We start from the raw sequence: 27366 nt of genomic DNA, 5'->3' as shown, positions 1-27366 counted from the left end.
TGTGGAAATACAAAATATTTTACAAAATGCATGTGGCACATCCTGTACAGTATATGGAATTGTTGTAAAACATATGGCTGTCTCACAGAGACCCAGTGCAGAAGGCAGTTAATGATCAAAATAACAGTCAAAAGAAGTGTGGCTCTCCCCAGTACCCAGATTTGCAGATGTCACAGCATACCATTGCAGCGTGCCTGATTCTGAGTGGGAAAGTATCCTGCGTTGGTGGCTTGGGATCAAGATGCTAGCAAATAGGTCTCTGGTAGCGGACTTCACCTTCCTTCATATTTCCCAGAAAGGGTAGTCTTGTGGCCTGGCTGCATTTTAACCATCGTTAAACCAGGCTCCCTGGTCTTGCTCTGAAGAGGGCTAGGATAGTCTGATGCTGCTAGTGGAGTGGTGCTTTGATACTAAAGGGCAATCTGTTGAGCAGAAATCAGCTGTTTTTCTAGAAAATGTATTATTATCATGCGTGCTTCTCTGGGGCATCTAGCCTGACATCCAGGCTGCATAATACCTGACAATTTTTTTGGCCAAGATTTCATTCCCAAATTTTCAACTGCAAATCAAAATCCCCCAGCCCCACAATACCCAGGTTCATATAGTTTTCACATAGTCTCTAGCTGCTGTTGGGTCTGATAACCGGTCTTCAGGAGTGCTATCTAGAGATTGGAGGCTAATTCAACTGACCTTGTCTTGGCTGCAGGCTCTGGTAATTGTGGTTATTCTAGGATGGCTGTTTGTACCCATCTACATCAAAGCCGGGGTAAGTCAAAACACTAGATTATGCTTTTCTTTGTTGCTCATGTTTGCAGATCACGTCTTGAATACTGCAAAGCCATTACGAATGGCATGAGATCTGAGCACACTAGAACTGTACTATATTATGTCTGTATATATTTGAAAAGTGAGGATTCTCTGTTCTGAGATCTGAGCTGAGAAGTACTTGGTACTCTCTTCTTGTTCTTTGAGTCCTGGAGCTGCTTTTCCTTGTAACTGCATTTGCAGCTCCCATCCCTTTGCGCTCCACTCTTGCAGTATCTGAGTAGCAATAAACTTCCTCTGATTTTTCTTGTATCTATTCCCCATTACCTGAAGCCTTATCTACTCCCGCTGCAGGTGGTGACAATGCCAGAGTATCTGAAGAAGCGTTTTGGTGGGAAACGGATTCAGGTCTACCTGTCCGTCCTTTCTCTGATCCTGTATATTTTCACGAAGATCTCAGTAAGTCAAACTTTCATAGCATTTCTTTCATCCTGCATTGATCTAAAGAAAAGAAACTCCTATTTACAATATTGCTCACACAGCTGGTCAATTGTTTCTGATTTGGAGCCCTTGGTTGAAGTAAGGACTGTAAAAACATGATTTGGTGTTTTCTTTATTTTGTCTAGTGAGATTGTGTATCCAGATCTGTTCTGCAAACCAAGTTTTTTCTTTCCTGGCAATGTCTCTTGATGCTTGTTGTGCTTTCTCTTTCTTTTTTAGGTTTTAAGGTTTACTTTTACATATTCTCTCCTCTAGAACAAGTCAGAGGGGAGAGAAACTTGTGTTGTATTACAGTCTTTTATCCTAGGGATCTGTGAAACATGGCAGGAATTTTTGTTCCCAAACTTCATATTTATCTGTTTTAACATCTTCTGGTGAACATGCCAACAGTAATATAGATAAGCAAAAAGAGCAAGAGGGCTATGGAGAAAAAGACAATAATAGGAATTAGAAAATAAAAGAGTGGGGAAATTCACAGGAGCGAAATTATAACAGCTGAAGTGAGAGGAGGGAGGAGAATTTCTTTTAATGGAAGAGTGGTTGGAATAAAGTTTAAGGTGCTATGAAGTTTAATGTTTATTAAGTAAGTGGTTGTGTTGCTGTGAAGTAGTGAAGGGAGCAGGTATTTTCCATATATCTTTAAAATACCAAGCTTCTAAGGAGGTCCACAGTTCAGGCATACCTCAGTCTGTTGTTTTGCAGAAGTTGCCATGGCAGATTAGTCTTTGCCCTCTGAATGGGAGCTGAGTGATAATAGTGCAATTTAAGCTAAAAGATTGGCCTTTTGCTCTCATTCTCACATCTTCATGATAACTGATCCTTAGAAAGGTTATAAATTAAACGGGTTGGTACTGTGGAGCTGGCGTCAGAGTGGGATTTCCATATATTTCAAAACGATTAGTTAATTTGCTGTTGTTGTGCTTAACAACCATAATCAGAAATCCCAGGTATGACACAGAGTTCTGGCAGCTGTAGCAGGTGGGAACCTTTTCCAGTCTGATGATTCACCATCCTATCCTGCAACACAAGTTAGTAATGAGCCCATCAAGGTGTTACGTAGGTTCTGAATTTACTATCTTTTATTTCCAGCCTCTATCACGCCTAAGGATCTGGTCATGGGATTTCACCCTGTTTCATCTAGAGCATCTTGCTCCCAGGCAAGAGAGGTTCTCCATTTAAGCTTGCAGTGTGGTCATCAGGCTGAAGCATGCTCTCCTGCTCTTGTTGTCCTGTCTTATGAGGGAGCAAAGCAATAGTAAAGACATCCATACAGCAGCAGATTACCTGGGCCCCACTCTTATCAGTGGCCCGGCCCAGCTTCCCATCAACCTAATTATTCCAGATGTGTGTGGGGAATTGCCATGGACTTGGGTCTCTGTGCCCTGCAGGGGAAAAATCTGGTGCACAAGTTCCTCTAACCATTTCTCTTGTTTCCCTCACCTGCCCAGAACAACTCTGACAGTGTCTGTCCCGTCTACAAATGTGGCGTAGATTTCTGTAGTGTACAAACATGCCTTCTGCATTGTTGTCTTATGTCACTGTGTTGGGTAGGGCAGGATTTGCCCGGGTCTGATTTACTTGCCGTATCTTATTCAGAATAGGCAGAGCAGTCAAAGTCCTTGGAGGTTTCAGGTACTGTCAGAGGATGTCAGAGTTGTTTTTTCTATACTATGCTCAACACCATGCCCAGATTGTCTCCAGATGAACCAGTTTCAGAAGTAGAAAGAGCTGTTCCACCCTGGACCATTGCTAACTTCTTTGTGCTGCGTAGAGGTATGCATACTACGTGAAGCTAGCCCAGGTCTCTCCTCTCAGAGGCACGTTACATATCCAGACATACCCAGGTGTTGGCAATCCATGCCATAGCAGGCTTGGAGATTTGCATTTTACTTCCTTGACTGCTGCCTTTGCAAACACTCCACTGTGATCTTTGGGACTTACTGAGATTTGATATAGAAGGATGGATTTCTGCCCTGCCCTTAGCGGGAAGTCACACCTATCAGTTGAATGGCAGTTTGAATGGCAGTGATACTTACTGCCACTTCTCCTTGTAGAAGAGTGGCATCTTGTTTCTGGGATACTTATTTCATATGCTGATTCCTTAATGTGTTAAAATGCTATCTAATATTCATAATAATAAAATTATTATAGTACTTTCTCATGAACAATATAATATGTCAGGTCATGTGAGTCCCGGCATGCTCTGTCTGGTACATTGCCCCCCACCATGTGATAATCAGATTTCCTTTGCACACCTCTGTACAAGTTTGTTATCATTTCTCTTTTCCTGCACATTTTATGTGTATTTATTTGTTGATTTCTTACATTGTTCTGTGGCTAATCAACGACTTGCCAGACAAGGCCATGCTGCAAGGTCTTTGGGATCAGGACACATGTGATCTTTGAGCCCAAAGGATTTCTGTTGCACAGGTGCCTCACATGTACGTGCTTCCTAAGCATGAGGTGCTTTCTGAGTAATGCCCAGAGCAGCTTTCAGGTGCTTGCTAGCCACCGGTGTTGCTGATATTGGTCATTATGCCAAAGAAAGTGGCCTAGTACAAACAAAATCTTGATGGAGAGTAATTGACTAAATTGTGACAAAAGGGAATTAAGACCTGAATGCTTTTGAAGAAACCAGAAATTGTAAGCTGGAATTTCTAAATGTGTTACAGCATTTTCTTTACATTTGTTGTGCATAATTTCGTTAGTACGCATATGGGCATAGACTTACCAGGGGGAAGACGAGGGAGAAGAATAACCTCCTCTTAGGACTGCACGGTGTTGTGAGTAAAGAGTATGTGTCACTGCCCTGACTCCCACATTGACGTTGCATCTGGATTCACTCAATTGGCATGTGTTCTGCCCAGTTGTTCCTGCACTATCTGTATGTGGCTTTGGAGAGATAGCTTGTAATGTAAAGGAAAGATTTACTCAGAGATAAGATAAAGATCAAATAGTGTCCGTAAAAGAGTAAAAATGGAGATACAAGGAAATATTGGAAGGCAAGAATCTAATTGGGAGGGAGGAGCAGTGAAGTTGGAAGGTAACTCAGCAATCAGGATGCTAAATAATTAACGGTACATTTCTTTCTGAGGGTCATTTTAGGACCATTAATATTTAATGATATGTAGGCTAAACTAAAGCCAAGAACAATAAAAGAAAGATTTGGGGCAAAAGCTGATCACTGATGTGAAAAGACAGGAAAAAAATATTGCCATAGAGAGAAGGGACAAAGGGTATGGTACAACAGCCACTGGGGATAAGAGCTGAAAGTCCCAGATCCCAGTTCCAAACTAAAACCTACAAGAAATGAAATCACCTCAAGCCTGCTCCAGAGGCAGAGTTTTGGGAGTGCGACTTCGGCTGCTATTCACACTGCTTTGCAGTTGTTTTCTGCACGTCAGGGCAGTAAGGTTGGAGGAGCTCTTGCTGCAGAGGCCTGCACCTCTTCCTCATTCTCTAGAGTGAGCTCAGGGTGAGATACCCTGCAGTCTCGGTTTCAGTGCCTCTGGAATGAAGAGGGTTTCTTCATCCGGCATCTCCCAGCTAGCCAGACTGCGTAACTGCTTATTAGTTTATCTGTCCTGCCTTACCTTAGCCTAGCTGGGGACAAAAGCCGTGCAAGTGCCTTTTCTGTGATCGCAGGCTCTGGCTGTCCCGCAGCCTGGCCCGTGGAACCTCCGTCTCCTCCAGCAAGCTGCCATCCAGCAGCTGCCTTCAGCGATTGTGTACTGTTAAATGAGGATAGGAGTCCCTGCATAGAGCCCTCGCACAGGCGGTGCGGTATGCAGAAAGGAGACATGCAGGTGGGATTGGAGATGAGCCCGTGCACTGGATGCTCAGGAGCAAGGATATGTGCAGATGCTAACCTCTAATGAAAGCATAATTTACAGTAACGCATTACAAGTGCACTGGGGTAGATTATTCTGATTGCAGACTTGGATAAATAGCATCGATGCAAATAATCTCTAAATCAGGAACTGATTTAGTGTGATTAGAATCTCAGAGTGTTACTCTGAAACCTGAACAATTCCTTTCTTACGCAAGAGCTAAAGGTCTCTTTTGTTAGGCAACTGATGTCAATTATTCTGACAGGAACATAAAAATAGAGATAATATAAGATGTTTGCCTTTGATCACCATTTGTCCTGAACCGGCAAGACTAGCTATGCCACATGTATGCAAGCAGTAAAGAAAAAACAAGAGACTTATAGAGTAGCATTAAATGAAGAGAACCATGCTGCATCTTGGAAGTGTCACAGAGTCCATCCCGGCACACAGCAGCAAGTGTAACCTGAGCTTTAAGTAATTTGTTATGAACCTGTCTCTCAGTGTGTAAGCAGTCGTGGGGTGACCCTGTATATAGCTAAAATGATCCATTGAAAAAGACCTGGAAATTCTTTGAGAAGCGTTACAACTCTTGTGAGAGGAGACTGGCAGTTCTACTGAAATGGCCTCTATTTTATTTTTTATTTGTTTGTTTTAGTGTGTGTGCAGTACTATAATGGGTGGAGTTGTGTATCTCAGTACCTTCATTGTGAATATGTAATATGCCATCATCATGAATTTAAACATTGCTTAATCTATAATTTTTTCTTTTTGTAGGCAGACATATTCTCTGGAGCTGTATTTATACAGCTGGCCATAGGACTGAATCTTTATGTGGCCATAATTATCCTCCTTGCTATTACTGCTCTTTACACTATCACAGGTGAGTTTGCAGAGCAGTCTGATAAATTAAAGAAGTTAGGGGAGTCAGAAAAAAGAGAAGAAGGGAGATGAAAACCTGAAATGGGAGTTATTTACAGTGGTCTTTATTTGAAATGGAGAGGTGGTGAGAAAAGTAAAAAAAAAGATTTTCACTGAGACATTTGCACAGGGGCTAACCTGTTTGTATTTACTTTTCTTTGTCATTAGGTGGCCTTGCAGCTGTGATTTACACAGACACCTTACAAACTTTTATCATGGTAGTGGGATCCTTCATTCTCATGGGATTTGGTAAGTAAATCAGATGGGCTAAACTGGAATGTTCAACCACAAATCCCACAGTGGCTATGGAAATGGATCCTGCAGCGTGGAACTCTTCACCAGCAGATTTCAGTTCACATACCTACTAATCAGGGAAGGAAACAGGGATATTGCCAAGCCATTTAGTCAAGTCCATCTCCAAAGCACAGGTGAATGTGTGAGGTAATATATAGCATCCCGTGACAGAACAGGACTTGCTATGGCTAGTGAGGTAAAAGCAGAGCTGTTTGCAGGTGATGCTGGTACTCTAGAAAAGTTCAGAGAATATCTTGTTTTAAGAAAACTATAATTTCATAGATATTCATATGCTAATGCATGAAAATTTCTGATTCAAAGTGAAAAGCTGTTGGTCACGCTGCAGCTTTTTCCTCATTTCTAGGTGCTTGTGTAAAAACTACCCAGACATATTAACATTTTAAGTAAGCCTTGTAGCTGATCTCTGGATATCATCGTGTTGCCAGCTGGACAAAAGATGCAAACTGAATGTTTATGAATAGGACAATGTCTGTGTCCAGAAGACCATATGCATTTTAAAACAGAAACCATGCTGTTAAACAGAAATAATAGGAAGGGATGACAAGAAAGAAAGAAGCAGTGATAAGATTCTGTGAATTTGTACTGTCCTTTCCTTATCCTTCTCAGCACTTGGTTTTCTTCTAGCTAGGTCTTTCACTGAAACTAAATCATTCCGTCATTGTTACAGCAGAAGTAACTTCAGACTGACCTAACCTGGTAAGACCCTGCCTTAGGTTCTCCGTAGGTTAACAGTGTGTGGAAATATGTATCTTCATTTCAATTCTTGGCAAGGCACGTGTGAGGGATGTTGAGACAGTAGAGCCTAAGCCAATGTTTGCGACCTATATGGAAATCTAAAATGAAAGGTCACTTTTTGGTACTTAGATTGTGCGAATACTTAACAAAACTCTGTATACTGCTGTGGTGGGTTGACCCTGACTGGATGCCAGGTGCCCACCAAAGCTGCTCTATTGCTCCCCTTGCTAAGCTGGACAGAGAAAATACAATGAAAATCTCATGGGTGGAAATAAGGACAGGGAGAGATCTCTCACCAATTAGCGTCACAGGCAAAACAGACTCGACTTGGGGAAAAATTGGTTTATTACTAATCAAATCAGAGTAGCATAATGAGAAAAAAACCCAAATCTTAAAACCACCTTCCCCCCACCCCTCCCTGCTTCCCGGGCTCAACTTCCCTCCCGTTTCTCTCCCTCCTCCCCGTGAGCAGTGCAGGGGATGGGGAATGGGGGTTATGGTCAGTTCATCACACGTTGTCTCTGCCGCTCCTCACTTCTCAGGAGGAGGACTCCTCGCACTCTGCCCCTGTTCCAGCGTGAGGTCCCTCTCACAGGAGACAGTTCTGCACAAACTTCTCCAACGGGAGTCCTTCCCACAGGCTGCAGCTCTTCACAAACTGCCCCAGCGTGGGTCCCTCCCACAGGGTGCCGTCCTTCAGGAACAGGCTGCTCCAGCGTGGGTCCCCACGGGGTCACAAGCCCGGCCAGCAAACCTGCTCCGCCCTGGGCTCCTCTCTCCACGGGGCCGCAGGTCCTGGCAGGAGCCTGCTCCAGCGCGGGCTCCCCACGGGGTCACAGCCTCCTTTGGGCATCCCCCTGCTCTGGTGTGGGGTCCCTTCCACAGGCTGCAGGTGGAGATCTGCTCCACCATGGACCTCCATGGGCTGCAGGGGAACAACCTGCCCCACCATGGTCTTCATCATGGGTTGCAGGGGAACCTCTGCTCCGGCACCTGGAGCACCTCCTCCCCCTCCTTCTACACTGACCTTGGTGTCTGCAGAGTTGTTTCTCTCACATTGTCTCACTCCTCTATCTCAGCTGCTGTCTCACCACAGTTTTTTTCCCCTTCTTAAATACGTTCTCACAGAGGCGCTACCACTGTCCCTGACTGGCTTGGCCTTGGCCAGCGGCGGGTCCGTCTTGGAGCCAGCTGGCACTGGCTTTATCAGCCATGGGGGAAGCTTCTCGCAGCTTCTCACAGAAGCCATCACTATAGACCGCCGAACTACTAAAACCTTGCCACACAAATCCAATACAACTGTTTTCTGAAAATGTCGATGTATACTGGCTAGGGGTTTTTTACATCCATATTAAGGAGGTTTTTCTACACACATTCTCTAGCTCTGTTTGAGATGCCGGTGTTAAATACTTTATCGCTACGTTTACTTTCTATTTTTCAGCATTTCATGAAGTAGGAAGTTATGATACCTTCATGCAGAAATACATGGAAGCAATTCCATCCAATGTCTCCTATGGGAATACTACGATTGATGCAAGCTGCTACACTCCTCGGAAGGATTCCTTTCACATCTTCCGAGATGCTGTCACCGGAGACCTGCCATGGCCAGGGCTCATCTTTGGTTTGACCATCCTTGCTTTGTGGTACTGGTGCACAGATCAGGTAACGTGGAAGCCATATGCTTGGAAATGTAGAACACAAAACTCTGCAGTGTAGTGTGCCCTAGGGGTACTCTTCCCCCACTGTAATTCAGAGCTGGGTCACAGAAATGGCAATTATTTCAAGACTGGTCAGTCACTTTTCCGTTTCTGGTTTCTAAACTGCTCCCATGAAAATGGAACGGGAGTTCTTTCAATTCTTCTCATACACTGTGCCTAGCAGATACTGCGTACGATTCTTTTCTCATTCATTGTGTGTGGCCACACAGAGAGGTTGTAATGTGAACATTTACTTAGGGAACCAGGCATCAAATGGTCCTCATTAGACTGGATCTAGATACAATTCCCCATTCAGTAATACTAGGTTGTTTCCTATTTGTGTGGCTTTCATCTTTGCATGCACACTCTTGGGAGGATGTTCTTTATATGTCAGGTCTTTCAGCCTGGAGACTCTTCCCAGTCCTCCTTCCTTCTCCCTCAAACCTACCGTCCAGTTTCCCCAAAAGATCACGCTGACGTGAGTAGAGGAATGTGTGCTTCTGCCACTGCGACATGAGAATGTGTCCAATCTTTAGCAAGTGATGTATCTGCATTCTGAATTGTGAGAAAGATAATTTTCACAATTTGTAAACAAATGAACAAAACCCCAGTGTAACTGTATCTGTTGCTCAGGTAAATATTTAATTCCTTTTTGGCTTTTTAGTCAATCTGCTTTAAGCACATCTTGTCAGAAAGAGTCTTACCTCTTAAACCTACACAGGATAACTGATATTTTCCTTCATTTATTTCAAATATATCCTTTGATTTTCGTGTAGTTTTTATTTTTCCTAGTGACAGGGATGGTAAATAGACTCTTTCCCTATTACAGAGGTTAAGAAGCACCTTGTATCTGGAACTTGGCGTGGTGCGTTCGCGAAAATGCTGTTCGTGGCTGAGTCATGCATGCTTGCCACATCTCATTGACAGGTCATTGTCCAAAGATGTCTCTCTGGCAAGAACATGTCCCATGTGAAGGCTGGTTGTATCACGTGCGGATACCTGAAACTTTTGCCCATGTTTATTATAGTGATGCCTGGAATGATCAGCCGAATTTTGTATACCGGTATGCATATAAATACAGAAATGCAAATTTCTTCTTGCTCTCCTATCTTTCACTGCCAATCTCTCCCAACTTCCTATCCTCTGCCCCTAGATTGTCATCTTGTCATCCAAACTGTCCAGGCACAGGTATGCACAAAACCTAACTACGCTGTGAGAAGCCGCAGGTCTTCCTCTTCTTCCTGATCCCAGGTTTCTGCTAATGTTATTGCTGTCTGGGGAGGAAATTCCAGTGTCCCTCCCCAGCTGCCTGTTTGTTACAGCCCCACTCTGGCTGAATGAGTGGAAAACGCTGTTCAGGACTGATACTCTGCTGGCAGTCAGAGGAAGAGGGTCACCCCTCACATGATATTTTGGGCCATGGACAGTCCCGAGTGCAGTGTGGGGGACACACCGGTCTCCCTTCTCTCTAACCATCAGTGTGCGTAACAGCAGGCAGAGGAGAGATGTTCAGGCTGGAGGAAGGGATCTTTCTGTTCTTCTGCTTGTTTTTCTACTTGCTTTCCTTGTGGTGTTCAGTCCTGGCCTGACAAATTAATGCTGGTTTTTAAAAACTTTTTTTTTACCTGCATCACTTCTCACTATTCTTTTAGAGAGGAAAGGAAGGATAGAGGCTTAGAATCACCTTCCTCCCTGCCAGCACACCAAGGATGATACCAAGCATGCCAATCCAGTGGTTCAACACAGTGACAAATTTTAGAAGCTCTGATTATTTGGGAGCAATCTGTTGTTTATATGACCTTGTCTAACTCTGTTTCATTATCTTCTCCTCAGACGTGGTGGCTTGTGTGGTGCCTGAAGTCTGCAGGCAGTACTGTGGCACCTCGGTTGGCTGTACAAATATTGCTTATCCGAAAATGGTAGTTGAGCTTATGCCAAATGGTAAGACACTGTCTGTATTTTCTTGTCTGTTTGCTTGCTTGAGGATAGGTGAGGCTGCCAGACTTTAAAAACAGGTGATAGAGGGAGCCCAAGTCCCAGACTTAGTTCAAAAATTCCTGCTAGAACTCTGCACTATTAATTGCGGGGGTAGTCTGTATTAGTTGTAGCTGTAGATGCTGAATAGCTACGTGCTGATAATGTCAGCTCTCAGCTGGCAAATTCTGGGTCATGAAATGGTAATCGAGCTCCTTTTCTGTGAAAGTAAAAAAATGACCTGCTTCGCCAATGGTTTATAAAAGACTGTCTCTGCCAAGATTTCTGACTTGGAGGCATACACACGCAGTCCTGCTGCAAAACCCGCTGAGGTGGGAGGAGAAAATATTCGATGTACACCTTGTCCCATAGAACATCTGTTCAATGAGGGAATAAGGCACCACTTGGGAGACGACAACATATACATAGATGATCAATTTCTGCAGAAAACCACAGAGCTGGTTCATAAGGCTAGAAAGACAGATTACAGTATCATAGAGACCATGGTACTCCCTCGATATCTTTAACACTTCCCCATTGTATTACAACTGTTGTACATAATATTATTAAAATACTGCAGTACTTCCCCATACTGCATTGACTAGATCATACCACCTGGAAAAGAGGCTTACTCTGATTTTCAAATAGTAAAAAAAATTTTTGTTTGCCATAAAATTGGTTTACAAATATACCACAAGCTAGTGAGCATTTGCCTGCAAACAAGAGAAATTATTTTTTTAACTCTTGGGAAAAGTCTGCTTAGTATTTTTTCCTTCTTTCTTCAACATTTAATCAGACAGTATTCATGAAAGAAGTACCTATGTTCTAAAAGCTCGAGAGTTGCCCTGTCACTGCTGTAAACTGATTTTCCAAAGCTCAGCAGACATTACTCTGCCTGCATTGTGAGGGAACGGCAGCCAGACATCAGCCCATAAATACACCAGACAGGCTCACGGCTGGCTGACTTGAAAGGGTCAGACAGGCGCTGCGGGTGGTGCCACCGATGGAGACTCTTCACAGGATGCTCATCCCACTTCACATATCTTTATGTTTCAGGTCTGCGGGGTCTGATGTTGTCAGTCATGCTGGCCTCCCTTATGAGCTCCCTGACTTCCATTTTTAACAGTGCCAGTACCTTGTTCACTATGGACATTTACACCAAAATTCGATCACGACCATCTGAGAAAGAGCTTATGTTAGCTGGAAGGTAAGCGCAGCCGAGTCTTCCCCAGCCCCACAAGCACAGCGAGCACTAGCTGCTTCACAGCCTGCAGCCTCCAAAAAATGCCCGAGCACCTGGGTGAAACCCTGCTTGCGCAGCGTGCGGGCAGGGCAGCAGGGCCTCAGGCAGCCTCTCACACCTCACGCTTTGCTCTGGGGGAAAAAAAAAGGGCTTGCTGCCATTGTAATTGACAGTGGTGCATGAAGTAGCTAAACTAATTCTCAAGACTTCCTACTGTTATTTGAAGGGAACTATTTCAAAATATCTTCATAGGCTTTATGCTACACCATACTACAGCATTAATGAATTAGTTCTTCTAGTTGATCTGCTATGGACTTGTCTCTAGACATAACAGACAAAGGAAAAATGTGTTTTTCTATGTTTTGATTGCATGTTTAGCTGTATGCTGATGGATATTTGACAGACACTATATCCAGCTTGGATTTCTTTTGTTTGTTCGATGGTAATTGGCCATTACCATTGATTTTGCTGGTTGAAAGATAAAATAGACATTTAAATTATTGATTAATTGCTGTTTTTTTCTTTCTGATAGATGCTTCTAAGCAGGTGGCTAATTGAATATCTGGCTATATTTACAGGGCTTTTATGTTACTTTTAATTGGCATCAGCATTGCCTGGGTTCCTGTGGTGCAGTCAGCTCAAAGTGGGCAGCTCTTCGATTATATTCAGTCGATTACTAGCTACCTGGGACCTCCCATTGCTGCTGTCTTCCTGCTTGCCGTCTTCTGCAAGCGGGTCAATGAGCAGGCAAGTACAAATTCAGAAACAGGTATGCTGCATGTTCCTTTAGGCACTGGGAGAACTGCTTTTTTGTTTTGGTGTCTTTTACCAGCAAATTCTTCCTGTTTATTTTAATCCTGCTACAGCCCAGAGATTCTGTGTTTCCATACCCCAGGGCCTGAGGTTTCGGAGATGAGTTTGAAAAAGTTCTTTGCTATTCTGATAAATAAACAGCTACCTAGGAAATCCTAGATAGCTCTGAAACTTAGGTTATCTATCACTTTGTCAAGAACTGTGTCAGATGGATAATTTGTGGGGACATATTTGAAAGTAATCCTTCAGGATATTGGTCACCAAACATATCACCTTGCACCTTCCTCTTGACCACTATATATCTTGTCCACACTCTTTTAAACAAACATGCTGTTGTTTTATGCAGTGGTTCCCGTTGCTTTTAGGACCTACCCTGGGAGTCACTGACTTTGATTAGAGCAGTGAACTGAGACATATTGTACTTGAGCCTTTGTAAGTAACTCGGAAGGCATGAGGTCTGTGGACCATAGGCCAGTCATGGTAACTGGGGTCTCAGACATTCTGAACACTCAGTACTCAGGGATTCGGTTTCTTTTCTATAGTACTAGAATAGCAATACTTGCCTCTTGCTCAAGTTTGCTTCAAGGAGGATGAGTTCAACGGGAAAGCCTAGAGAGAGCAGCTTTTTGAATATGGCTCAAACTTTTTTCTCACTATTTTCTCTAGAGACTAGTTTAGTGGTTATTTGTGTGTATATCCAAGCAAAGCCTGTTTCACCTGCAGTGGATGCTCTATTTCCTATTCCAATACGGCTAAATGTCAGCTTCGTGTGGAGACGGAGGAACTTTGGGAAATGAGCTGGATAAGGTGTCCTCCATGTTCTTTCTCTGAGATGCTGGTCATTGCCTGTTTTGGTTGCATTAATACACTGAGCTGTAAATGCAGTCACTGAAAGTATCTGGGTTAAAACCCATGTGTCAAAGCCAATGTAACACACAACTCCCCGCATGTTTCCTCCAGCAACTGTTCAGAGCTTAGAGCTTATTTCCATGCCTGAAATTACTCATTTTGATAAATTTTGTCATTTTGTCTGCAGGGTGCCTTCTGGGGCCTGATGGTTGGGCTTCTAACTGGACTCAGTAGAATGATTACAGAGTTTGCCTACGGAACTGGCAGCTGTGTGTCCCCTTCCAACTGCCCATTCATCATCTGTGGGATTCACTACCTTTACTTTGCAATTATTCTTTTTGGGGTTTCCGCCATCGTCATCCTGGCAGTCTCCTACATGACTAAGCCCATTCCTGATGTACATGTGAGTATTATTACACTTCTGCTCCTCAAGGAATGAAACTCAATGAAACAACTAGTTTTAAACACTGGTATCTGGCGTATTACCTCCTGACATTTCAGCTTCCCACATCACATAGCCCTGGTAAGAAAGCAAAGGATATAGTCTTTATTTATCTGTCACAAAATCTTCAGTGACTCCTCATAATCTTAAACATCGACTTATCAGACATTTGGGATGCCATGGCTTTATAACTTGTTCATGTGCTGGTCAGGCTGATTTGTCTCTGTGTAGTAAGGCTGTAGATTTATAAAGTCATTTTTTTTCACGGCAGCTTTACCGCTTGTGCTGGTCTTTGCGGAACAGTAAAGAACAACGTATTGATCTTGATGCAGAGGAGGAACAGAACAAAGACGATGAAAAACATAAGGAATCAGGTAACTGTTGAATATCTATCAATTCTATCAATATATTTGAGTAAACCTATTTCATTCCTGAAGAAACATAAACATGCTTGATATTCAAAGACACACTCCCTCTCCAACAACAAAACCTCAAGCCTCCCATGTTTAAATGGCTAGTAAGCTGCCTTTTACCAATCTATCAAGCTCAGTGTAAATCAGAAGAGAAGTGGATCTGAAGGGAGAAAATCTCATTCTCTAGGTAGCTAGGCGAGAGTTCTGGGACTAAAACAATGGAGGTGCTTCAGGTCAGAGGTGGTGTGCATTGGCAGAACTGCATGTGCCTCTAGTGCTTGGAATGAAACAACACGAGTTTTCTTGGAAATAGTGGCTAGTAGCCAGGATTAAAGGAGCAAGGCTGTGGTGTAAGGCACCATGAAAGCAAATTGCCAGACATCCATCCGGGCAAAACCACCTGCTCTCTTCGCTGGGTTTCTGGTTCTGCTGCCAAATTCCTCTTCATAAGTATCCTCAAATTCATTTATTTGTCTTTTAATTAAAAGTGTAGAAAGTATTGAAAATATGAAGTTAAAGCTTTGCAGCATGGTTTCTTCTCCAATACCATACCAAGTCTCTAGGCTGCAAAAGGAGTAAGTGTCTGTTGCAAAAGTCTCGCTTGCAACATCTAGAAAACCACTCTTTTTCCAGGAGAGCTGTGGAAACACAATACTAACGTGATTCTCGTACTACCTTGTACTAAAATGTTTCCATGTGACTATGACCATAAATCAGAACTGCTGTATTAAATATAGGAATATCCTCAGTCACAGAGATCCTCCAGTGCATGCAGTGCTCCGTGTGTGCATTTCATGACCAGTGTGTTATTCCTTCCAGTTGAGGAAAGTGAAGAACCTGGGTGCTGCAAGAAAGCATACAACTGGTTCTGTGGCTTAGATCAACAAAAAGGACCCAAACTGAGCAAGGAGGAAGAGGAAGCATTGAAGCAGAAACTGACTGACACAAGTGAAGTGCCGCTTTGGAGAAATGTTGTGAATATCAATGGCATCATCCTATTGACTGTGGCTGTGTTTTGCCATGCCTACTTTGCATAAGCCTTTGATTACAGTTCTGAAATTGTACTGTATTGTCAAGCAAAACCAACGACTTGTAGATTTACAGAGTTAGATACACTTAATATTTTCTTTGTCTACATTTGTAAAAAGTTAGGGTGATTTACTCACTAATTTTGTGATCATAATTTCAACAATGTAAAGATGAAGGCCACAGCGATTTCAAGAGAGAGAATTTCTGTTTAGACATTGAATCAGTCCAGGGCCAACAGAGGTTCCGAATTTCCATTCAATATTCTCTCTACTCGTGATACATTTCATATTTTAGATGCAGAATAAGGCTGCATGAGCCATATCTCATATCAGAGTTTGTGAACTACATTTTAGGGTTGATTTTCAACCCTGCTTTTTCTGATAATTCAAGTTCCTTTTCATTTGGCTATGATAATTTGGTTACAAAAAAATACAACATCCGAGGGACCATATTATGACTTCAGATTAAAAAATCATTTTTGTTCCCTCCAAGCATGGGATATCTTAAGGGACTTCTGTATATACTGATGTATTTGACACTATATCTAACTTTCCTTTATAACTTTTTCCCCCCCTTTTCTCACTTTTGCTGTGTTGTGTTTCTCAGTGATCAGTGGAACACTATGTCTGAATTGATTGCATTTTGAAATTAGGGAAAACATGTCTCAATGATCTTAATAAGGATTCTGCTTACGATAGATTCTCTGTTTAAGGTTAACTTCAAAAGGCCCCCCTCTCTTTATATTTTTATATGTATCTATACTGGAATGTGAAGCTTTTTAAATACAAAATACATATATATACACATGCAATATATATGTGCACTATATATTATATATATTTAAAATATATATGTAAGTGTGTGTATATATATTTATTTCTTACTCATCAGTTCCCATCTTGGTATGTCAAAGTTGATCTCTACCCACAATTACAAGGACCTCTTTGTGGTGGAGTTGGTGTTAATGCATTGCCTCTTTCTATGGACTGAACTACAAAGCAATCCAGGCACATGCTTAGAAGTTCAAAGCATCAGAATGCTGGGTTTGTGTTTTTCTTTCAATGACATTTAGGGCTCTGTACTGCTTTTCTGCAGAGCTATAAATCTTCCTTCTGAAGATTGCCTGGAGAAATAGAATTCATACTGTATGACAGCATGAGTTAACAGTTCACGAAGAAGAATAGTCACAGCTGTGGGATATCAGCTAAACCAGTCTGATTGTCTCCAGTTGATAAGTCTCATACCAGCTGGAGATACAGGAAAAGATAGATTTTACACTTCTAAAGCAAAAAGCAATAGATCTTCTTATCATCTCATTCAGCTTCCTGGAGAATCAAGTGTAAAAAGAAGACATCGGTTGCTGTAGTCAAGCTGCACCACAATTCCTGGTTCCTGTCGCACGCGTATCGTGGGGTGCTGCATTGTCTCACATCATTTCAGTGGGATTCTACAGCAGGATGCACCAGACTTGCAATAAGTGCATCTAGACAGGAAGCCAGCACAGTCTCTCTGTATGGGCTACACCACGCTGCTGCTAGCTCCTGCAGCTTTAATCACCCTCACTTCATAATCTTCCGACAGTACCTTTTCTTCACTTCGAGCTAAACAAAAATGCTCTGGATTCTAGTAGAACTGCTGCTCTCCAGTATAATCCTTGCAGTATATCGAAAGGTTTTGCATCGGCCAGATCAAACCAATACTATATAAACACCAGTGCAAACCTTTTTCTTACAGTTAATACAGTGATAGTGTATTTTAAAGACCATGGAATTAATTATATTTAATGGACTATGAACTCTTGTATGTATTAAAGTATTTGTGTATTTTGAAGTATTTGGTGTCCACAAAATGATGGGATTTTTATGTAATATGATGGAAGACAGCAAAACTTACTTTGGTGTCCAGATTTTGGCTCTGGCTAACAGTAAAGGATTAACAAACAAACAACAAAGACTTTAATGAGGATTGCCCAGATCCCTCTTTGTCATGCTTTGTTAGAAAGAGAAAAATATGGTGAAATTATGCAGCCATTGGGATAACAACAAATAACAGAAGTGATTTCATAGAATCACAGAATGTTTTGGGTTGGAAGGGACTTTACAGACCACCTAGTTCCAACCCCCACCCCGCCATGGGCAGGGACATCTTCCACCAGACCAGGTTTCTCAGAGCTCCATCCAGCCTGGCCTTGAACACTGCCAGGGAGGATGCAGCCACAGCTTCTCTGGGCAACTTGTTCCAGTGCCTCACCACCCCCAGAGTAAAGAATTTCTTTCGTATATCTAATCTAAATCTCCCCTCTTTCAGTTTGAAGCCATTACCCCTTGTCCTGTCACACCATCCGCTCGTAAAAAATCCCTCTCCAGCTCTCTTGCAGGCCCCTTCAGGCACTGGCAGCTGCTCTAAGGTCTCCCTGGAGCCTTCTCCTCTCCAGGCTGAACAGCCCCAGCTCCCTCAGCCTTTACTCCCAGCAGAGGGGTTCCAGCCCTTGGATCATTTTTGTGGCCTCCTCTGGCCCTGCTCCAACAGCTCCAGGTCTGTCCTGTGCTGAGGGCTCCAGAGCTGGATGCAGGACTCCCAGAGGGGTCTCAGCAGAGCGGGGCAGAGGGGCAGAATCCCCTCCGTCACCCTGCTGCCCACGCTGCTCTTGGTGCAGCCCAGAGTAGGGTTGCCCTTCTGGGCTGCCAGCACACACTGCCGGGTCATGCTGAGCTTCTCATCAATCAGCACCCCCAAGTCCTTCTCCTCAGGGCTGCTCTCAATCCATTCTGCACCCAGCCTGTATTTGTGCTCGGGCTTGCCTCAACCGACGTGCAGGAATTTGCACTTGGCCTTGTTGAACTTGATGAGGTTCACACACCTCTCCAGCCTGTCAAGGTCCCTGTGGATGGCATCCCTTCCCTGCAGCGTGTCGACCACCTCACACAGCTTGGTGTCATTGGCAAACTTGGTGAGGGTGCACTCAATCCTGCTATCTCTGACAGATGTTAAACAGCGCTGGTCCCAGTGCCAACCTCTGAGGAACACCACTTGTCTCTGAGCTCCACTTGGACATCGAACCATTGACCGCAGCCCTTTGAGTGCGACAATCCAGCCAATTCCTTATCCACCGAGTGGTCCATCTGTCAGATCTGTTTCCTGGCAGGCTGAGCAGCCTTTACATGACCTCCTGGTTAATCAGGCACTGTCACTTCATGTTGCTCACCAGGATTAAAGAATTTTGAAAAACTAACTCTCCTTTTCCCAGGGATGTTCACTGTATGTCCTCAGCAACCTGTTTTTGTTCCAGTCTGAAAACTGGATGTGGTAGAGCGCAGAGTTCAAACGGTTACATAAAGTTTGACTGCTGGTTAGAGTACACCTCTAATTCTGTAGAATTTCATAGAAAAATTGCCTGATATTGTGGACAGCTGATTTTTGTTTAAATTAGTTAAATGCTGCCTGAGATTGGTAGCTATTGCAGTCAAAGGCAGCGTCATGATTTTGAGGAAGAAAGTGACTTCATTTCTCAGGAACTCTGTCCAAGTTGCAGCTGTGGTTGTGGGATGCTCTCAGACAAAGCCCAAAAAGTAGCTTACACTGTCCCGGGCATTCTCATGCTTTAGAAATTGGAGCATGTGCTTGTTCCCCATGTTTGACTGTAGATTTGAAACACTGCTGGGCAGTGGAGAGACTCCAGATATATCTCTGGCTAATAGCACGATATACCTGCATGGCATGTACAGCTAATACAACCCTATTTCAGGTGATCCTGAGACATCTCAGCTTATCCTGTCCATAAGATACAGGGGTACAGCTTGGTTTAGTGGACTTTAGTCAGATATACAGAATTATTTTAAATGAACTGCACAAAATAAAATAAAATTAAGAATTCACCTGGTAGCACTGTAAGCCAATTACAACACTGATATGTAAAGAACACACACTAAACAAATCAGTCTTCCGTTTAAGAATTACTACATAATTTTCAGGCCAAGTCTTGAAAAAGGATAACCACTCCATTTATTTTTTTTATTTTTCTGTATCACCCATTACCAATGTATCCAAGTATTTCACAAATGTTAATTATTAATGACCATGAGAACAGTCTGTTCTTAGAACCCAGAATTTAGTTTTATTCCTGTTTTGTTATTAAAAACCTCATGCACTGAAATGCTGGGGGAGGGAAGGTCTGTGGCTTTATTTGGAATGCATCTGCAGCAACCAGTGTTTGATTTTAACCAAAGTGTCTTCCATGGTGAACTAGGACACAGCAGGGGGCTGAGTTCTTCAGGTGCAAGTGATTGTCACGATCAGAGCACCATCAGCTGCTGCGATTGCTAATCGGCTCCACAGCTCCCCAGATCACTTTCTTAACTGGCAAAATTAGGAACGTTTACATGAAGTAAAAGCTGATGCAAAAATAAATATATGCATCACCAGTGGTGGCTGGCATTTGGGAGAAAAGCCATAGAGCCTTGGTTATTGTCTTTGAAGAACACTTGAATTCATTGGTTTGAAGCTTTGAGCTGGAGGAGAGTTTAAAGCCGATATTCCTGGGGACAGACCGTCACGCTGGCCACAGGAAGGCTGGTGGTCACAGCAAGGCTGTTCTGAGGAAGGCTGATTTTATTTTAAATTTGTTTCATGACCTTACGTCCTAGTCACAGGTCTCTGTCCTGCACCTGCAGTGTTACTGTGTGGTCACAAGCCAGCGAGGGGAGCGAGCAGCGAGGGGAGCTTCCCTGCTGCTCCGCTGAAATGCAGCAATACAGCACCACAGATGTCACCGCAGAGGGTGATGCATCACCGGGGAAGACGAGAAATGAACCCCCCCCCCCCCGGTTTAACTCTGTGCTTCGTGGCGTTTTTTTCATGGTGTGCAGTGCAGGCCTGTGCTAGAGAACTTCAAGGACAGAGTAGAACTGCACTCACCCCGATATCTACTAGCTGTTCTGATGAAAGACATTCTAACCAGTACCTGTGGTTATTACCCTTATGATTATTACGAGAGGCTGCCTTTGTTGTTCCTCCTGAAGAACATTCCGTCTTGTCATCTACTATGGTAAGCTGAGGAAAAGAAGAATTTCCCTGGAGCTGTTGTGCCCAGCCTCTCCTCCCTGGCAGTGCTTGAGGCTAGAGCTTGTGCCATACCAGCAGCTCCCCTGCTTTTCTTAAGGTAGCTGGAAGAACTTCAAGCTGAGGCAAGTGTGAGCTCATTCTTACTCTGTGCAGCATTTTTGTTTCCAGTATCGGAGCCTATATCTTTAAAAACTTAGCTTATATTCGTAGTATCTTAAAAACAATTATTGCAAAGCTTTTTGTTCTTTCAAGTTGTAAATTTTGAGTTGCTAAAAGTAGGACCTGGGCTTGAATTTTTCGGCATGCTAGTTTTGTGTGTAGCCACAGAAAAGACATTATGCCCTTCTGGTCTAATGTAATTAGCCAAATCTGACTTTCCCAGACTCTTTATTTTGTCCTTAGACAAATCTCTTGCTTCTATGCATTTTTAATAGTATTTTGATTATTTTTTTTTTCTTTTTTAAATAGAAAATGTAGTAATGGGAAGCAAAGATACTCTCTGCTTTGGAAAATGAGTAGATAGAAATAAAAGCTGCCATTTTCCAGGGCAGGACAGGATGCTTTCCAACTTCTGAAAGCAAATGGGGACAGGGAAATGAGTCTGTGGTTGCACAAACAAAGAGCCATAAAATACTTAATCTTCTGGAAACTGTCCGGAAAAACTTATATAAACCTTTGTGCTTTCAAAATGAGCTCTGCCTGGGTGGCACACAAGGCTTACACAAGAAGGTCTTCTTTCCCCTGACTGCAGCTGTCTTGTCTTCTCCTGGTATCACTGTGAATGGTTGGGCAGCTGGTTTGCAAACTTGGTCTGTGTAGGATGTAACTGAATTCATTCCAGTATTGACTCAGGACCACGCCTTAATCACTGTTGGCTTCAAGCTAAATAGAGAAATAATTTTTCACTGATGTTAAAAATCTACTTCGGTGCTAATATCAGGGTAGAGCACTGTGGAGTCTGTAGTGCTAAAACCAGACTTGCTGTATACACAGTACTTATTTTGAAACAATGAGTTTAATGATAGTGTATGAGAGTGCCAGATCCTGACATGTTAGTTTAAGTACGTATAATGTGTATGAAGCAATTCAAAAGGAGCTTTAGCATTTTTGTGACCAAGTCCTTCGCAGCTTTATTATTGAGTACACTTGACTGAAAGCTAAGTCAGTCCAAGGGGAAGCATTCATCAGCTGTGTTTCTTTGATCTAGCTAATTGTTTTAATGACACCTAGAGTGCTAATTAATTGCCTGGTCTCACAAATTAGGGCCTGTTGTCTCTCCTTCCAAAGTGGGAAGTTAGCTACAGACAGCCGTGGCACTCCCCGTGTGCACGGTATTTCGGTACTATGCCTGGTCCTTAGCTGCGTGTTGAATGGATGTTCAGCACCAAGACAGCTGCAAAGCCAGCAAGCACGTCTCTAGGACCAAGACTGCGACTCGGGCCAGAAAACCTGCCCTAACTGGAGAGAGCAGAGAATGCTGACGGCAAACCACGGGTACTGCAGGTTGCCCCTGTAGCATCACGTAACATCAGTGTCATCACCTTGCTGGTGAAGTTCATAGGCAACATGACCCAAACTGTTCCTGCCATTGGACTTGCTAGGACAGGTGATCTTTTCATTTTATCAGAATGTCAGTACTAGAAGAATGTTAGGATGCATTTTTCATTTTGTGTGCTGTCTTAAGGGCAACACTGTATTCAGCAGTTAAGTAATAACTGACAGAAGTCCAAATACTGCTAGGGCCGCAGGGTATCTTGGGTTAACTCCAACCTGATTTACAAATCAGCGCTACTGCAACTCCAGTACATGTAGTTCTCCTTTGTTTCAAGACTTAGTGTACCTCACAAGAAAAAAAAAATCCTTAATAATAAAGCTATTTTTTTTAGATATGAAAATTCATTAAATGATTATTTGCTAAATTGTAGAATGAAAGTTCATTTAACAATGAATAACAGTACTGATAATTACAAGCCTAAAAATCCAAGCTTATGCTGTGTATTTTCTACTCAATCCTATTTACCCTGTAATTTCTGTTCATACCACTGCGTTGTTTTTTGTCTCTCTCCCAAATATGTTTGGGTCAACGTGAATATCTCCAAGCTGAGACAACAGCTGACATGTGGAAGGGGTACCACTAGCATCCAGATTTCAGAGGTCAGTTAAAGCTTTGTTCCGTTTTTATATCGTGTGTACATAAGACAAGATCATTGATACGGTATAGAGCCTTATGTGGAAGCAGTTTATATCGTCTTTAAAGCAATGATCAGGCAGATGCGCAGAATGCAACTCTTTGGGTCCAAGTCAGCTATGTTTCTTTTAGTCAGAGCAGTTCAGTCCGGATGGTCTTCCTTCCACAGCTGAACAAGCTAATTATTTTGCTAACTCGCTGAAGTGTGATACCCGAATTATCGGGGAAGGCTGTGACAGAGGTTTGGAACTGAGCTAAAACGATCATTGCTGCTGCATTTTCCTGCAGCAGCTTTGTTGGTGCAGATGAGACTACTATTTTCTGTTGTTCCCTAGTCCTTTACTGAACTTTTAGCATGTTATTAAGCTGCCTGGCTCTCTTTTACTGAATTGGATGCACTCTGGCGTCAATATGCATTATGTATGAATGTCTTTTGTATGTAAAGTGTACTTAAAAGGCAGCGTTCCTCCAAGATCCCACCCAGAGGGAATGAATCCAACTGACTCAACACTTTGAAATCACATCTTTATAGGAGAGGAAATTCACCTTTTGTTAGGTTATGGAAGAGAAACATTTTAACTTCAATCACTCCAACAGAAGAAGATTTCGCTTTGCGTAAGGGCAACGCAGTTTGCAGTGTGACAGTGGGTTTCAGCAGCAGAAAAGCAGCCCTGACAAATAACCCCTTTATACAGATGATGCAGCTTCTTTATAGCTACAGCTTGGTAACTTTTAGATGTAAAAATACCACGTGAGAGTAAAACCTGAGTGAAAACAGATGTGACTTCCTGTAAAGCTGTCAGCTACACTATAGCACCTTTCCCCTTTCCTGGTCGCTGAGTGTGGCCAGGATTTGTTCTACCACCTTGCTTTATTTCTTTGCCCAGGCCTTCCCTCAATGCCTCTTAAATTACACACTTGCAACGGCAGACAGAGAAATTTGCAACATAACTGTAGTGACCTGCCTTGACTACGCAGTGAGTAAAATGCTACTGAACTTCCCACCATCCCTGCTGCCCGCCAGCTCTAAACACAGGAACTACCTTATTTCCTTCAGGCAATTTATGTCTTGTTGGATAGGCTTGCTTCTACAAACAGCTTGAACTTTCTATGTTATTCTCAATTTTGTGATGTAAAATGTTTCTTTTTATAAGTTTAAAAATAGAATCTTTTTAAAGAAAAAAACACACTGCATTTTTCTAAAACAGGGAACTGACATTTTCTGTTCTCTGTTCTGTTTATCTCCTCATTTCTCTATTTAGACAGCTGTTAATCATAGAATACGTGAGTTTGAAAGGGATCTCTGGACATCGTCTTGTCCAGCTCCTGTTGAACTAGACAGTAACATTAGGATCAGCTTTCCTCTCGGCGCCCCCTTCTCCTCCAAAAGTGTGCCACAACGGCAAAACACTTCAGTTCTGGCACAACATTTCCATTATATTTGCTCATTTTTGTACTCAAAGGATGGATTACGGCTGTAAAGAACCACAAAATACCAAATACTAACAGAAACACCACGGCGCTTTTGTGCCATCCTGTAACCATTTTCAGACATGGGTCAGCCCCCTCTGCGGTTGGAGGCCCTGGGGTCTGTCCCCAGCAGAGCTGTACCAAGGGCCACCCTAGTAAAATCTTTCTGACTTATTTTCCTTTTACCCTAAGCATGGACAACTGCACATGGCAGCCCTGCGCCTGGCTGCGAACACACGGGAGTAGAAATCCTGCCCATCGAGACCCCCACCAGCATGCAAACACTGGAGCAATCGCCCCAGCTGAGGCTGAGCGAGGGGCTGCTGTCACAGCGAGAGCGGGGCTCCGCAGGGGCTGCAAAGTAAACTGAGGGCTGCTACTACTGCTCTCCTCAGGAAGTCATTACCAGGGAGTACTGGAGTGTTGCACGGAGAAGTCTCATCGCAGGGACAGGGTTAAGCGGAGGTGCTTTTGGCCCGGGGCAGCGGGGCCTGTCTCCACCAGCTTCACCGCTGGCAAGTCTTGTTAGCAACTCCGCTTGTTAGAACCATGCTGGTAAGTATTTGGTTATATTTCAGGCTGGGAAAGTCTCATAATTCTTTGGGGGGAGCCCTTCTGCGACTTTGCCATTGCTTTTTCTGTGATGATGCTCTAAATGCTTCTGATCCCACGTTCAACAAATGTTTGCAGCAGACCTCCTGTAAATTCCTGTCGTTGGGTCACTTTTCCAGCAGAGACAAGACTGCTGGAGAGGTTAATTATGAACCTTTCTTTCTAATATAATTAGTTATTGATTAATGTTTGATAGGCTGAGATTTAAAAGAAGAAAACAAGAAAGGAGAGAACATTATGAAGAAAAGAAAAAGGATTGGTTTCTCATATCACAGGAAAATCTTGCTAACGTAGGAAATAATTCCTAGTGGAGAACTCCAGACTTCATAACTTTTCTTTTTCCCCATTATTCTGCTCCCAACCTGCGATATAGATGTGAAACTGTTGACAAATGACTTTGGAGGATGAACTGAGCCAGCGTAACCGAGGAAAAGAGTTTTGGTTTTGTAGGTCTCGTATAATCATGCAACTTTTACAGCCAGACAACAACAGAGGGCAATAGATCCCTGTGAAACATCATGTCTTCAGAAAGGCTTCCATTTGATGACACTGATGGCAATTTTGGCAGCTCTTTTCACTGCCTCACGGGGATCACTGAGACACTGCTGAAATGTATCTGTATGATCCAGGAGTGTCTTGCGGCCCTCTGGCAGCTCAGCCAGCATGGTGAGGGTTTTGATTGCGTTCAGACGGGCTTTGCTGGTTTCCTCAGCAACCATCTTCAGTAAAGGTGGAATGGCTTCAGCACCTAGGGCTGAGAATCTCCCTGTAGAGAAATAAACTGGCTTTAAAATGTGTTATGACGTACAATTGACATGCTTTTGAATTGCTGCTTTCTGCTCCCTGCCCAGCTGCAGCTCTGAACACCCCAGAGGGTGCAGTGCGAAGAGGTAGGACATGCTTTTCCTTAGAAAATCAACGCTAGCTGCCAGCTGTCTATTTTTAAGAAAAGAGATCTTTCTTAGTTAACTTTATGTGCCTTGCACATCATTATTTCATTTGCAACAAATTCTCTAAGAATATATGAGGCACCAAATAACAGGATAACTGTTTGTTGGGGTGGGGTTAGATGCCCTTGAGAATATCCTCCCTTCTTTTGTTTTTAGTGACACTGATATCCACTCCTGTGTTGTCTTTGGAAGCCAGGGGGATGATTGCAGAGGAGGACTGGAGCACAATTGCTGTTATTAAGACACTTTTATGTCTAATTGCTCATTCTTCACACCGAAAATTTAGCAGTATTTTCAGTGTCATGTAAGTTGGGAGAACCACAGAACTTGTTCTTATTCATTCCTCTCCCAGCTGTGACAGAAGCTGCCTCTAACCACAAAAAGCGTTTCCAGAAAGCAGTTCTCCTCTGTGGAGGACTGGGGCTTCCGAGCAGCTTCAGGTATGTGGATCTCTGTGCAGTCTGGAGTTACACAGAAGATGTTCCCCCTCTCGAGCAGCACTCTGGGGGGAAATGTGGTAGGTGGGGTGGATAAATAACTTCTTGACCTACTTCAGGTGGATGAAGTGTGAAATGTGCTGTCCCCCCTAGACACTATGGCGGAGCTTGAGACAGATCTAAGGAAGTGTCCTAATCTGACAGTTTCTTGAAGAGCTTTAGCACTGTCAGAAGCTGCAGACTTGGGGGTGGTGGAGGGCAAAGGTTTTGTTATTAAGTTGCCTTAGAATTGGATTTCCAGAGAGCATCCCAACAGAACTGCCTCTGTCTCTCACCCTGAGGTTTAACAGTGGCAAACATCAGCGCTCCAGCTGCACTGGCTTGGACTTCAGGATCCGTATCTTCCAAGAGGCTCACCAGCACAGGAATAACTTCTTCACACACCACGCTTTTTCCCTCTGGATGAGTACTGTGCAGAAAAGATGGTTGAGTTGCTTGCTTGAACTGCATCTGCTCTCCCTGCAGCTACCCACAGCTTCTCGCCATGCCTGGACCCCCGCAGCCCTCCGCCGTCTCTTGACAACAGTGCTGACACAGCCTCCGCTCAGTTCCCTTTGGACTCACGGTGTTCTGACTGTTAGCCAGGTGGCAGGCACCACTATCCAGCCACAAAGGAAAGAAAGGGCTTGTCTGCTTGTGCCTGGTGTCTATTAAATCTACTTGTGATAGCCTTAACAGTTTTTTAGGCTATTTTTTGGTGGGGTTTGATTTCTTTTTTTTTTTTTTTTACGTTCTACGATAAACTGGAGATTGATGGACAACAGCATGTACCAGGATGTAGGATTAAGTGTGCTGGTGGTCCTAATGGCAATTTAGTTAAGAAACCTGCCTGTTGAACCCTATACAGATTTTAAAACCTGCTAAATTAGGAGTCTGCAATTAATTCTTCTCCCAGGTCAACTTTTTCTTCGCAGCCTCTTTAATGCGGGGAATATTTAACATGGCCCAGCTACTGCAGGGACCTGGGACGTAGCTGATGACCGTGCTCTAGGTGCATTTCTGCTTTCTTGCTATGGCTCATTTTATCTGTACTCTCTTCCTATAAGACCTCGTGTGTTACAGGA

The 27366-nt window shown here is 43.3% G+C and overlaps 2 protein-coding genes across 4 annotated transcripts in view; one reads left to right on the top strand and one right to left on the bottom strand.

The window, feature by feature from the left end:
• The first annotated feature begins 1119 nt into the window (after positions 1–1119).
• On the top strand, positions 1120–17319 carry SLC5A1 (solute carrier family 5 member 1). Of its 2 annotated transcripts, XM_075434846.1 has the most exons (11): positions 1120–1224; positions 5871–5976; positions 6183–6263; positions 8506–8726; positions 9689–9824; positions 10595–10702; positions 11792–11942; positions 12557–12725; positions 13828–14043; positions 14354–14456; positions 15315–17319. In XM_075434846.1, the coding sequence occupies exons 1-11, from the start codon at positions 1129–1131 to the stop codon at positions 15530–15532; spliced, it is 1605 nt and encodes a 534-aa protein (XP_075290961.1). In that variant the 5' UTR covers positions 1120–1128; the 3' UTR covers positions 15533–17319. The 2 variants fall into 2 exon arrangements, with proteins under 2 accessions (XP_075290961.1, XP_075290962.1); XM_075434847.1 differs by lacking the exon at positions 10595–10702.
• A 3841-nt stretch (positions 17320–21160) lies between these two features.
• Positions 21161–27366, bottom strand: part of RSPH14 (radial spoke head 14 homolog) — a 112500-nt gene continuing 106294 nt past the window's right edge. For both annotated transcript variants that reach the window (XM_075435069.1, XM_009933198.2), the window contains 2 exons: positions 26578–26711; positions 21161–25621 (listed from right to left, as the gene is read on the bottom strand). In XM_075435069.1, coding sequence (XP_075291184.1) covers positions 25380–25621; positions 26578–26711 — 376 coding nt within the window. In that variant the 3' untranslated portion in view covers positions 21161–25379. The remainder of the gene's footprint in view (positions 25622–26577; positions 26712–27366) is intronic.

The sequence above is a fragment of the Opisthocomus hoazin genome, chromosome 13 (assembly GCF_030867145.1).
Source record: "Opisthocomus hoazin isolate bOpiHoa1 chromosome 13, bOpiHoa1.hap1, whole genome shotgun sequence".
Taxonomy (NCBI): Eukaryota; Metazoa; Chordata; class Aves; order Opisthocomiformes; family Opisthocomidae; genus Opisthocomus; species Opisthocomus hoazin.
The sequence above is the reverse complement of the archived record's forward strand: the minus strand, read 5'-3'. Positions and strand labels throughout refer to the sequence as shown.

Bases quoted from the DNA above. Each gene is read 5' to 3' on its own strand.
- SLC5A1 (XM_075434846.1), top strand. From the start codon at position 1,129: ATGCCAGAGTATCTGAAGAAGCGTTTTGGTGGGAAACGGATTCAGGTC. The intron at 12,726-13,827 runs GCAAGTACAAAT...TTTTGTCTGCAG, and splicing joins GCAAGCGGGTCAATGAGCAG to GGTGCCTTCTGGGGCCTGAT. The intron at 14,044-14,353 runs GTGAGTATTATT...TTTTCACGGCAG, and splicing joins AGCCCATTCCTGATGTACAT to CTTTACCGCTTGTGCTGGTC.